Genomic DNA, 12,918 nt, shown 5'->3' with positions numbered 1-12,918 from the left:
TGCGGATCTCTTGTACAAGTTTAACAACCTCGCCTGGGCATTCAGTTCGTTTTGGAATCTTTCTTCCATGGTCCTTAGACTCTTCCAATTCTTTCGTTAGATCTTCAATCTGTTCTGTAGAATTCAACCTTTCTGCTTTTAAAGTCTGGATTTGCTCTTCCATACTGTGCATCTCATCCTTCATGTTGTTCAGATTGGATTGAAGTTCAAGCAGTTCATCAGTTTTAGTTGTTAATTATGCTTTCAAGCAACTTTTCTAATTAATCAGCAATTCCTTTTCCTCTTCCCGACATTTTGCACGATGCTTACTAAAACTTCAAGCATCAGAAGTCTCATCTAGTTTTAACTGAAGATCTATTTTTGTTGAATTTGTTTCTACAAGTTTATCATTTAAGCACTTGAAGTCCTCTTTCAAGTGTCCTACTTCCTGTGAGCAACATTGCAGTGTTCTCATTAGATGTCATTTATCCTTATCAAACACATCTTTTGTACATGAAAGTTGATTCCCTTCTTCAAGGGTATATACTCAGCTTGAACCTTGAGCTCAAAATCTTCCAATTCAATTCTGAGAAGAACATGTTCCAACCTCATTTAATTTTCCTTTCGCAGGGTTTGGGTTTCATCAGAGAGCTTTCCCTCATTTGCAGCCAGCTGCTCGCTCCGCACTGTCATCTGCTGTTGCAGTTCAGGATTTCCAAAAATATATATTTTTGTGACTGTTGGGAAGTTCCCTGCCTCTCTGACCCCTCACGTGGTTTACTCATGTATTGTCTTTTTCCCTCTCAGCGCTTTGCTGGGGGGGCTTCTGTGCTTTTTTTTAAGCTCTGTGCACTCCACAACTTGAAGACTAAAATATTGATCAAAGGTTTTTAATACTTTCATTAAATATGGCTGAGGATTAGGATTACGTCATCAGCAGGCTCACCAAACCAGTATGAAAAGGTATTAATCTGGGCTTTCCCCTTAGACCTGATGTAGTTTTAAAAATCTCTTCTCCAGCACACCCAATTTTCCACTGGGATTTGCCCTTGGATGAGTCCAAACTGATTTAGTAAGTTGGATTTTTGATCCATGGTTAAATAATTTTAAAGCACAGTAAAGTTCAGCTTTATGAAGTTGATGAAATTCAAGATGGCACCACCATTCATTTGAAGAGAAAGGGTTTACTTACACTTTCCTGTTTTAGGGGGCTCCTGCTGTCGTGGCACTCATGCGCAACCTTGAAAAAGTTTCAAACAATGGCTGCTCGGATCAACCAGCTGCAGGCATCTCTGTTTCAGTGCCATGCTGTGGGGTCGCAAAAGCATCAAATCCTGGCCCCCACTGGTCTCCAAAGCTGATTCTTTAGTCGCGACCCTTCTGAATTAATTAATTGATTTTTTTTCCCTTTCAGAGCGAGATCGGGTGCCATGCGTTCATGCTCTGGAACCTGGTTTCAACCTAAACCTTGTCTGTTTTTGAGCAACCTGCAGCAGCCCCTTTCAGGATCGCTGATTACGCCAAGTATTACCTTGCAGAGCATGCACAACACAAACCCTACCCATTGCTGCACGAAAATAGCACTAGTCGTCTGGTAGTACAGAACTTGAGTATTGCTGGTAAGAGACATGTTGAAGCTTTTCATCTTGCACTCATCAGGACACTTTGCAAGAATACCAGATAAAGTAAAAATAAGAATTTATATTGTAAGAGAAGAAAGTGCTGATTGGTTGCCAAGTGGACTCTGATTAGCAACGAATCAGGGTCCACCTGCCAACATATCAGAACTCTCTTCCCATACAGTATAAATTGCTGTTTTCCCTTAATGTTGAATTCTTGCAAATTGTCCTGATGAGTGCAAGACGAAAAGCTTCAACATGCTTCCTATTTCAGCAAAAATAGCATCGAGGACCAGCCACTTCTTCTGAGGCCCACTTGAAAATAAAGTTGGGTGGGCAACAGGCAGGAAGTTTTTGTCAAAAAAATTTTCACCAGCCCACTGCCTGGATTTTCAGCATCAATGGGGTGATGAAAATTGTCCCCACCAGTGTAAGCAGCTAACACTCCCATTTCATGCACTGTGTAGTGAGATAAGGACTAAAGGTTCTTCACTGTGCCCAACAAGAAGTTAGGCCAAACTTCAGACAGTATTCCAAACTTCAGGAGACTGAAAATAAATGACCTTTTCCATTGGCCACACCAGTGTATAGTCTTTCTTAGTAAGGTAGCCATTTAGAACCAGTTTCCAACAAATGAAGCAGGCAATTCTTCACTGTAACTCTCCAGCTAAGTGAATACTAGATAAGCACATAAGAGAGAAAAGAATAGTAGGTGGTTAAGCTAATAGAGTTAGATAAAGAGGGGTGAAAGGAGGATCATATGGAGCATAAACACTGGGATAGACCATTTGGATCAAATGATCTGCTTCTGTGATGGAAATCCAATGTAATGTCACAAAAATGTAACATTTTGATGCTTGGAAACTTACCACATCTTTCCCCCCTGACTGGGAAAGAAGACTCCATCTAAGTTATTTTGAGCTGCCTTCAATTTCGCTTGTCTTCTTAATTTAACCCGATCTGAATAGGCTTCCTTTTCAAAGATCCGCATAAATTCACGATCAAAGTATCCTGCCTGAGTGGCGGACTTCAGCTTTGTGCCTTCCAACAACATTTGCTTGCCTTTATAAGCCTCCTCATTGAAAGGTTCTTAAAGTGGAAAAAACAAAGCAGTAAGTTCGCACTATTAATCATCAATGCATGAAAAAAACGTCGATATGAAGTAACCATATGATGTCAAACTAAATTGGAACTTCCATTGAAGCAAAACACTCGACACAACAAATTAGTTTTCGAGGGTTATAAAGGAAAATAGAACAGCATCCCACAAACAGTAATGAACATCATGAAGAGATTGAGATTAACAAAAACAAACTGGTGCCATTTTTCATCCACCGATGCAAATAATTCTAATTTGGTTAGCACAGCTTTAAAGAAACACCTGAATTACAAGTGCCAATGGCCTCATTTGCATAATTATTCACAAGTACAGCTACAAACATGGATGGGCCCATGGATGGCACCATGGATGGTTGGAGAGGCAAATTCTGTAGGTCAAATTTAAAGAAATGTACCACAAGATGAGGGACTCAAATTTAGAAAGCTTCTGGAGAGCAGGGCTGAAGAGGACGGGCTTCATCATTGGGCTTCATCTAAATGTTCTGAAGAGGAAGGAAATGGATCTAGAGGTGTGAGTATAAATTTGCAGACCAGTCATGGTGCAGCCCAGCACATATCCTCCTCTTTAATGGGTGGTTAAGTCAAAGTGGCTCTGTATGAGGCAAGGTTGAGGAGGGTATTCCCCCGTACCACCCTGCTATACCATACAAAAGGAAAATATTGCAGATGCTGAGAATCTGAAATGAAAACAGAAAATGCTGGAAATATGCAGTAGCTCAGGCAGCATCTGCAGAGAAAGAAAGAGAGTTAACATTTCAGATCAATGACCAGATGTCAGAAAGGTTCACTCTATTTCTCTCTCCACAGATGATGGCTGACATGCTATTCCAGCACCTTTTACTACACCATGCCATAGACCAACACTGCAGCATACATGAAAGAAGATGAAGCCAAGTTTCAGGCCACAGCTGGTCATTGATGTCCATGGAAATGTTTAGAAGCCTTATGCTACTTGCTAGCTGCTGGTGGCAGGGCCTTTGTGCCTCTGTGAAGCTTTTTGGAACATTAGGGCAGAAATTAGGCTGGACCTGTTTTCAAGTGAACAGCATGTGCCCTCACAAGGAGGCCTCAGGCCAGCCTGAAATTAGGTCTTGGGCTTCATCTAAATATTCTGGGTGAGCTGCTCACCCTTCAATAGGATTGATTTTTGAATAATTACCTGGCCTGCAGCAGATCTCACGTAAATACTTTCCAAAAATATACTTAATTCATAAAATTTGTAAAAGTTTATTATTGCATGACTAAAATGTAGAGTTCATACAGTGCAATACAGATCAATTTGTTTAAATACAGTACATTGTGCTCTCGGGTGCTTTACACTACTTACAATGTAGGTTACATCTACATTTACATTACATTGAAAAGTCCCTGATAGATACCAAAGCCCAAGGAGTTTTACTCTTGGTCCTGCCCCTTATTGTACTATGGCACAAGGGTCTTAAACGGTGGCCTTGCCCCACTGAACCTTTGCAAAAACAGCAGCTGTCTCAGATTTGAGTGCATCACTCTGTACGTTGTCCTGGACCTTGGAATGTGCCAGGTCTGTATGGTTGCTAAATTTGCTGATGATACAAAAATATGTAGGAAAGTAAGTTGTGAAGAGGACATAAGGAGTCCACAGAAGGATATAGTTGGGTTAAGTGTGTGCGCAAAAAATTGGCAGATGGAGTGTAATGTTGGGAAAATGGGAATTCGTTCACTTTGGCAGGAATAATAAAAAAGCAGCATATTATTTAAATAGGCAGAGATTGCAGAACTCTGAGGTACAGAAACATGAATCACAAAAAGTTAGGATGCAGGTACAACAAGTCACTAGGAAGGCAAATGGAATGTTGTCGTTCTTTGCAAAGGGAATGGAATATAAAAATGGGATGTTTTGCTACAGTTGTATCGGGTATTGGTGAGACCACGACTGGAGTTCTGTGTATAGTTTTGGTCTCCTTATTTAAGAAAGGTCATCATCGCATTAGAAGCAGTTCAGAGAAGGTTCACTCAACTGAATCATGGGATGAGGGGGTTATCCTATGAGGAAACGTTGGACACAATGGGCCTGTATCCAATGGAGTTTAGAAGAATGAGAGGTGATCTTATTGAAACATATAAGACCCTGAGGGGACTTTAAAGGGTGGATATGGAAAGGATGTTTCCCCTTGCAGGAGAGACTAGAACTAGGGGATACGGTTTAAAAATATGGAGATGAGACAATTTTTTTTTCCTCTCAGGTGGTGGTTAGTCTGTGGAATTCTCTTCCCCAAAGACCGGTGGAGGCAGAATCATTGAATATTTTTAAAGCTGAGTTAGGAATCAAAGGGTATGGGGGGCGGGGGTAGAAACGAAAAGTGGAGTTAAGGCCATAATCAGATTAGCCATGATCTTATTGAAAGGCTGAGCAGGCTTTAGGTGGGGGGGGTGGGGGTGATGAATGGCCTACTCCTGTTCCTAATTGGTATGCTTGTATGTTCATAACTCTAGAGTGGACAACTCCTTGTACTGGAAGCCACTAAGTTTGTAGCCATCAGGAATACTAGAGCTGGAAGGAACACTCCTGCTCCTCCTGGCCCTGTATTAAAATAAGTTTTATTAATTTTTAAATGACCTATTTCTGTTAGTAGCCACTTGCTCACTGCAGCACACTACTGAAGGTCTGAGTGGTGTAGGCCCACAGGTGACTGATTTCTCCAAGGGGTCTTTAAATAGTAGCTATGCCCCTCGTTAACATATTAATAAATACCTGACACCCATATAATGGGCTCAATGAATTTAGCAATGGGACAAACGCTGGCACCAAAAGTTTGTCTCAATGCTGGATTGGTATGGTTTGCACCTGTTTTCTGCCCAAAACATGCTCAGAAGGCACAGAAAAATCTGCATTATTGTATTGTAGGCCTGCAGCCATTATTTTTGCAATTTTGTAGTTTTGCATTTTATTTCTGCTTTACTCATGATTTTAAACCTATAGTGAATACTTAAAGTTATTTTGTATTGTGTTATTGATCTTAACCCAGCTATGATTGTGTTTTGAATGTTTTGAATCAATAATAATCAGTAGTGACCTATTTTCCCAGACCTTTTCTTTTTCATACTGGCCATGCACAACTGGTATATAGGCTACATCTTTGTTCTCCATTTCTTAAAGCTAGAATACTAAAATAAGTTGTCTTTTGTTTATTTTTTTTTAATGCATCCAGTGACCCTCAGGCTACAGGCCAGGGCAATGAGTAACCTATGGTGGTCACCTAAGTTTGACTGATGGACATAACACTTGAAGGATGACAGATAGGACGATACCATCAAAAGATGCCTAAGCAACTTGGGTATTGTGAAGTCTGTGTGGCCTTGCAGTACCTGAGAGAAGAATTTATAAGAACTGGGACTTGTTTTGGGAAAGGACTCGGAAGGCTGGAATGGAGTCAGAAATTTGGCTTAAAGGGACGTTGCTTTGCAGACTCGCTGCTGCAGCTGTAGTGGAATAGTCACCACTGAAGATTGGAGGAAGGGCTAGGACTGGAGTGACTGACTAACTGTGGTGCCCACCTGTAGGTTGCTCAGCGACCTGGTAATGTATGTACCAATTTAGGGTGCTGTCGTGGAACAGGCTAACTTGGGGTTATTCTTTGTGTTTTAGAAAAATCTGTCTTTCTTCTTTTCTTCCGATTTATATACATATATCAGAAGTGTTTTTTTTCTTTCAATAAAGTTATCTTTTCTTTTTACTTATTTTTCTTATTAATATATAAAAAAGAAAATTATAATTGTCATTATTATTATAATCATTATGCAATTTGCAATAATATTGCTGTTTTAACGAACACATTACTTGTCATAGTCACTCATTCCTGTTATGTCCAGAGTACGGCTCCGAATCTAAGTGAGACTCCGAAAGGGACTCTCAGGCCCTCCCTACAATATTAAAAAGTTGCTGTGATAAATTGTACCACGTTTATTCTGTCTAAAAGTTCATCTGGGAATATGTTATTAAAACTGTTTCCTGATTGTTGCCAAAAGGCTATGTCTACATCAAAAAAAACGTCAATTGACAGTAAAAACTCACTTCTCAGCTCTGAACCGTGACCCTTTACCACCATTAAGTTCTAAATGAAGTATTGTTAGATGTGCAAACCTACTTGGCATTGCATCGACATATGGATCTTGAACAGTGACATAGCTCATCTCCTGGAAGAGGCCGACCCTCTCCATGTCTGTTTTTCCCGAATCCCCAGGCATGGTTCCGCTTGGGTGTAAAAATCCGGGCCGTCACCGAGGATTATTGCAGCTGACTGGGAAAAGCCTTCAGTCTGGGAGTCACACAAACTGCAAATCCTAAAGAGGGGGGTGGGAGGAAGAAAAGCGATTGATTATGATGCTCAACAGTTGTTCATCGCCTTTTAGCTATGTTTGTGTCACATGTTACAAATGCATGGATTAGATTTTTTTGGCCCTTTCAAAGACTTGATCACTTTCTATCTGCCCGGGAAGCTGACAGCCAATTTCACACCGCGGACCTCCGCTGCACTTGGCCAGTGTTTATGGAATCTCATCACCTTGGAGATGTGTAACAAGCTTTACAACAGGCTCGCTACGGGGCGGGGGGGGACGGTTTGTAACAGGACTACACACAATATACTCTAATATGACGTTATCGTTTTACACTGTATAGCTACTTAATTTGAACAGTAAATTCCCCTATTTGTGAATTCATTTTGATAAAGTTAAAGATGTATCTATTCCATGTTAAAAGATGGAAAGAATATATATGTTGTCTCCCCCTTTGGCCTTTTGGTTGCACCCAGAGGATTCCCGTTACAATGATAACGCTATATAAGGAAATGTGGCAGCCTCTTTGTATTGTTTGTGTGTGTGTATATCCACATCTTTGCCAAGTTCATTGGGAGGTCCGGGACACCCTGGTCCACTCCTCCATCACCCCCTACTCCTCAACCCCCACCTATGGCACCTCCCCATGCCCACGCAGAAGATGCAACACCTGCCCCTTCACTTCCTCTTTCCTCACCGTCCAAGGGCCCAAACACTCCTTTCAAGTGAAGCAGCATTTCACTTGCATTTCCCCTAACTTAGTCTACTGCATTCGTTGCTCCCAATGCGGTCTCCTCTACATTGGAGAGACCAAACGTAAACTGGGCGACCGCTTTGCAGAACACCTGCGGTCTGTCCGCAAGAAAGACCCAAACCTCCCTGTCGCTTGCCATTTTAACACTCCACCCTGCTCTCTTGCCCACATGTCTGTCCTTGGCTTGCTGCATTGTTCCAGTGAAGCCCAACCCAAACTGGAGGAACAGCACCTCATCTTCCGACTAGGCACTTTACAGCCTTCCAGACTGAATATTGAATTCAACAACTTTAGATCTTGAACTCCCTCCTCCATCCCCACCCCCTTTCCGTTTCTTCCCCCTCCCTTTTGGTTTTTCCAATAATTTATATAGATTTCTCTTTTCCCACCTATTTCCATTATTTTTAAATCTATACCTTTAATGCCCTGTCAGTCTTTCCACCCCACCCCCAATAGAGCTGTACCTTGAGTGTCCTGCCATCCATTCTTAATTAGCACATTCGTTTAGATAATATCGCCACCTTCAACACCTCTTTGTTCCTTTGTCTGTGACATCTTTTGATTATCTGCTGCTATCACTGCTTGCTTGTCCCTACAACCATGACCCCCGCCCCACGAACTTCTCTCCCCCCACCCCCCTACCTTCAACCAGCTTATATTTCACCTCTCTCCTAATATCACTCAGTTCTGTTGAAGGGTCATGAGGACTCGAAACGTCAACTCTTTTCTTCTCCGCCGATGCTGCCAGACCTGCTGAGTTTTTCCAGGTAATTCTGTTTTTGTTTTGGATTTCCAGCATCCGCAGTAGTTTTTTGTTTTTAAGAAATAGGTCAATGGACAACCAGTGGCAGAACATTTAAAGGGATATTTCAGAATACAGAGAAAAGATACTTTCCAACAAGAAAAATTCCAAGGGAACACCATCCATGGTTAACGAAAAAGGTTAAAGACAGTATCAATCTTAAAGAAAAAGCATATAATTGCACAAAGATGAGTGGCAGGTCAGAAGATTGAACAGAATATAAAGAACAGCAAAGAATGACAAAAAGATTAATAAGGAGGGAAAAATTAGAGTATTAGAGAAAGCCAGCTGGAAATATAAAGATAGATAGTAAGAGTTTCTATAGATACTTAAATAAAAAAAGAGTTAACAAAGTGAGTGTTGGTCCTAAAGAAAGTGAATCTGGGGAATTAATAATGGAAAATAAGGAGAAGGCAGATGCATTGAACAAGTATTTTGCATTGGTCTTCACTGTAGAGGATACAAGTAACATCCCAGAAATAGCTGTAAATCAAGATTTGGAAGGGAGGGAGGAACTCAGAAAAATTACAATCATCAGGAAAGTGGTACTTAGCAAACTGTTGGAGCTGTGAGCTTACAAATCCCTAGGCCCTGAAGGTCTTCATCCTAGAGTCTTAACAGAAGTGGCTAGTGAGATGGTTTATGTGTTAGCTTTAATTTTCCAAAATTCCCTGGAGTCAGGGAAGGTGCCATTAGATTGGAAAACAGAAAATTAACTCCTTTATTCAAAAAAGGAGGGGGACCAAAAGCAGAAAACTACTGGCCAATTAGCTTAACATCTGTCATAGGGAAAATGTTAGAAGCTATTATTAAAGATGTTATAGCAGGGCACTTAGAAAAATTCAAGGCAATCAGGCAGAGTCAACATGGTTTTGTGAAAGGGAAATCATGTTTAACCAATTAATTGGAGTTCTTTGAAGAAGTCACATGTGCTGTGGATAAAGGGGAACCGCTGGATGTACTATACTTACATTTTCAGAAAGCATTTGATAAGGTGCCACATCAAAGGTTATTGCGTAAAATAAAAGCTCATGGTGTAGGGGTTAACATATTAACATGGATAGAAGATTGGCTAGCAAACAGGAAGCAGAGTAGCCATAAATGTGTCTTTTTCTGGTTGGTGAGATATGACGAGTGGTGTGCCAGGGATCAGTGCTGGGCCCTCAGCTTTTTACAATTTATTTAAATGACTTGGATGAAGGGATTGAAGGTATGATTGCTAAATTTGTTGATGATACAAAGACTGGTAGGGAAGTAAATTGTGAAGAGGACATAAGGAGGCTACTAGGGGACATATATAGGTTAAGTGAGTGGGCAAAAATCAGGGAAAATGGAGTATAATGTGGGAAAATGTGAAATTATCCATTTTGGCAGGAAGAAAAAAAGCATATAATCCAAATGGTGAAAAATTGCAGAGCTCTGAGATGCAGAGATCTGGATGTCTTAGTGCATGAATCACAAAAGGCTAGTATGCAATTACAGCGAGTAATTAGGAAAGCTAATAGAATGTTATCATTTATTGTGAGGGGACTTGAATATAAAAGTAGGGAGACTATGCTTCTGTTGTACAGGACACTGGTGAGACCACATCTGGAATATTGCATGCAGTATTGGTCTCCTTATTTAAAGAAGGATGTAAATGCATTGGAAGCAGTTCAGAGAAGGTTTACTACACTAAAACTAGTACTAGGCAGGTTGCCTTATGAGGAAAGATTGGTCAGGCTAGGCTTGTATCTGCTGGAGTTTAGAAGAATAAGAGGCAACTTGATTGAAACATATAAGATCCTGAGGGGCCTTGACAAGTTAGATGTGGAAAGGATGTTTCCTATTGTGGGAGAATCTAGAACTAGGGATCACTGTTTAAAAATAAGGGTTGCTCATTTAAGACAGAGATGAGAAGAATTTTTTTCTCTCATTGGGTAGATCTATATATGTATTTAAAAATCATTTCTCTTATTAAAAAATGTTTAATCTAATTTTGTAAAACCTATAAGACTTGGTGGTCTTATTACTAATTCAACTGAATTCAAGGCATGCATCTCGAAATTTATACAAACTGCAAAACAGGTTTTGGCAGTTGTTTCAAGTTTCCTGTTGGGATTTGAAGAACTCAGCATTTACAATCAGCTGTGTCATAACAAAAATTGGGGGTTGTTTGTGGGATATATTTGAAATTCCTTGATTGGGTTGGAGTTGGTGGATCTTAAGGTTACGATTACAAGAAGCACTTTGAATTCAGGAGTTGGTGTGGGGTTTTTTTTGAAGCGGTGAGAGTGTAACATGGCTTTGACAATTGCTAAGTCTTGTCTAGGAGTTGAAGTTATAACTTTGGCAGGTTTACAAAAGATAACTAAAGCTAAGTTAGTGGAATTGGCAGCTAAGTTACATTTGGGGTTACCTGCAGGGGCCAGGAAAGCAGAGATAATTGAAGGTATAGCACAGCATTTAAAGTTGGAAGTGATACCTGACACTAGTGAGTCACAGCTGGAGGTAGTGAGACTTCAGTTAGAAATGAAGACGCTTGAATTTGAACAAGCAAAGGAAATGAAAAAAACATGAACTAGAGGCGGAAGAAAAAGAAAAAGGAAGATCATTTCAAAGGGAACAGGCAGAAAGGCAGAAGAGAGAAAGAAAGCAAGAAAGGGAACTAGAAACGGCGAAGTTAGAAAAAGGGGAAAGAGAAAAAGAGAGAAGAGAAGTTGGGAAGAGAAGGAGTAGGTGGAAATTAGCAGGAAGTTTTTTTCTGAGAATAAAAAGTAAGTTGCTGAGGGTAGAGGTGACATTTGAAAATCCAGGTGTTTTCATTGTAATAAAGTTGGACACACAAAGTCAGTGTTCTGGAAATTGCAGGGAAAATCTGTTGGAATTATAGGGGTGCAGAAAGGCTCTGTGGAAGTGAAAGTACTTGTGGGTTCTCAGGTTCAGGCACAGGAAAAAAACAGTGGTTTGTGTACAGGTAAAACAGGAAGAATCAGTGATGGATAAAGAAGTGGGAATGTGTTCACAGTTTACCCAAGAGAATTTGGAGGAGCAGGTTGCAGAAATGTTTTGAGATTTTGTATGTGAAGGGAAAGTCTTTCCAGGTGTACAGGGTGGAGTAGATAAAGATGTTAAAATTTTAAGAGACACAGGGGCTAGTCAATCATTAATGTTGTGGGATAGTGATATTTGTTGTTCAGATGGAGTATTGCAGGAACAGGTGATAATAAGTGGAGCTCATGGAGATGCTAATCCTATTCCATTGTGGAAGGTAAATTTAAAGAGTAAGTGGAAAACAGGTGAGGCAATTATTGGAGTAGTTGAAAAATTGCCTATTGCAGGGGTTCAATTTATTCTGGGTAATGATATAGCTGAATCACAAATATGGGTGATGCCTATGGTAGTTGAGCAGTCTGTAGCGGTGTCTTCAACAGAAGTGTTGCAGAGAGAGCATCCTGGATTATTTCCAGATTAAGTTGATAATGAGATCTCAGGTTTATTGGTTGAAACAAGAAAAACAGGAAGGACAGGGAGTTCAAAGGCAGGGAGAAGGTGTGGAAATCCAATTAGCTGACATTCTGTTTCATAACATTGTTCAAGAAGAAAGACTGGTAAACAATTCAGCTGACGTGTTTAACTCAAGGCAGCTGGTGGAGTTACAGAAAAAAGATTTGCAAATACAACATTTATATCAGACAGCCTACTCAGAAACAGGCAAAATGTATTCCAGAATGTTATTACCTTAAGAGCAATATTTAATGAGAAAATGGAGGCCATATCATGTTTCAGCAAATGAAAGCTGGAGGGAGATACATCAGATTATTATTGCATTTGGGTATAGAAATGAGATTCTGAAGATAGCTCATGAAATTCCAATGGGGGGACATTTAGGAATTAGAAAGGCACAGGCAAAGATTCAAATTCTTTTTTTTGGCCTGGATTGTATCAGGATGTAGTCAAGTTCTGTAGAACATGTCACGCATGTCAGGTGATAGAGAAACCACAAGCAGTGATTAAGCCTGCACCTTTAATTCCAATTCCAGCATTTGACGAACTGTTTACGAGTGTCATAATTGATTGTGTAGGACCCCTCCCTAAAACTAAAAGTGGAAATCAGTACTTACTTACAATAACAGATTTCCTGAAGCAATACCTTTGAGAAACATTACAACAAAGAGAATTGTGGAAGAGTAAGATTTTTTACAAGATATGGTTACCTAAGGAAATACAATCTGATCAGGGTTCAAATTTTATGTCACAGCTGTTTAAGGAAGTAATGAGCAGTTTGGGGATAAAACAGTTTAAGTCAACAGCTTATCATCCTGAGTCACAAGGGGCTTTGGAAAGATGGC

At 40.2% G+C, this 12,918-nt stretch overlaps 1 protein-coding gene across 1 annotated transcript in view; it reads right to left on the bottom strand.

The window, feature by feature from the left end:
- cfap96 (cilia and flagella associated protein 96) overlaps positions 1–7,003 on the bottom strand; it is a 30,861-nt gene extending 23,858 nt beyond the window's left edge. The window contains exons 1-2 of the mRNA XM_078557638.1: positions 6,842–7,003; positions 2,468–2,687 (exon numbers count right to left, since the gene is read on the bottom strand). Coding sequence (XP_078413764.1) covers positions 2,468–2,687; positions 6,842–6,941 — 320 coding nt within the window. The 5' untranslated portion in view covers positions 6,942–7,003. The remainder of the gene's footprint in view (positions 1–2,467; positions 2,688–6,841) is intronic.
- Between the last annotated feature and the right edge of the window lie 5,915 nt (positions 7,004–12,918).

This window comes from Cetorhinus maximus, chromosome 2 (assembly GCF_964194155.1).
Source record: "Cetorhinus maximus chromosome 2, sCetMax3.hap1.1, whole genome shotgun sequence".
NCBI classification, from domain to species: Eukaryota; Metazoa; Chordata; class Chondrichthyes; order Lamniformes; family Cetorhinidae; genus Cetorhinus; species Cetorhinus maximus.
This window is presented reverse-complemented; position numbering and strand designations above follow the sequence as displayed.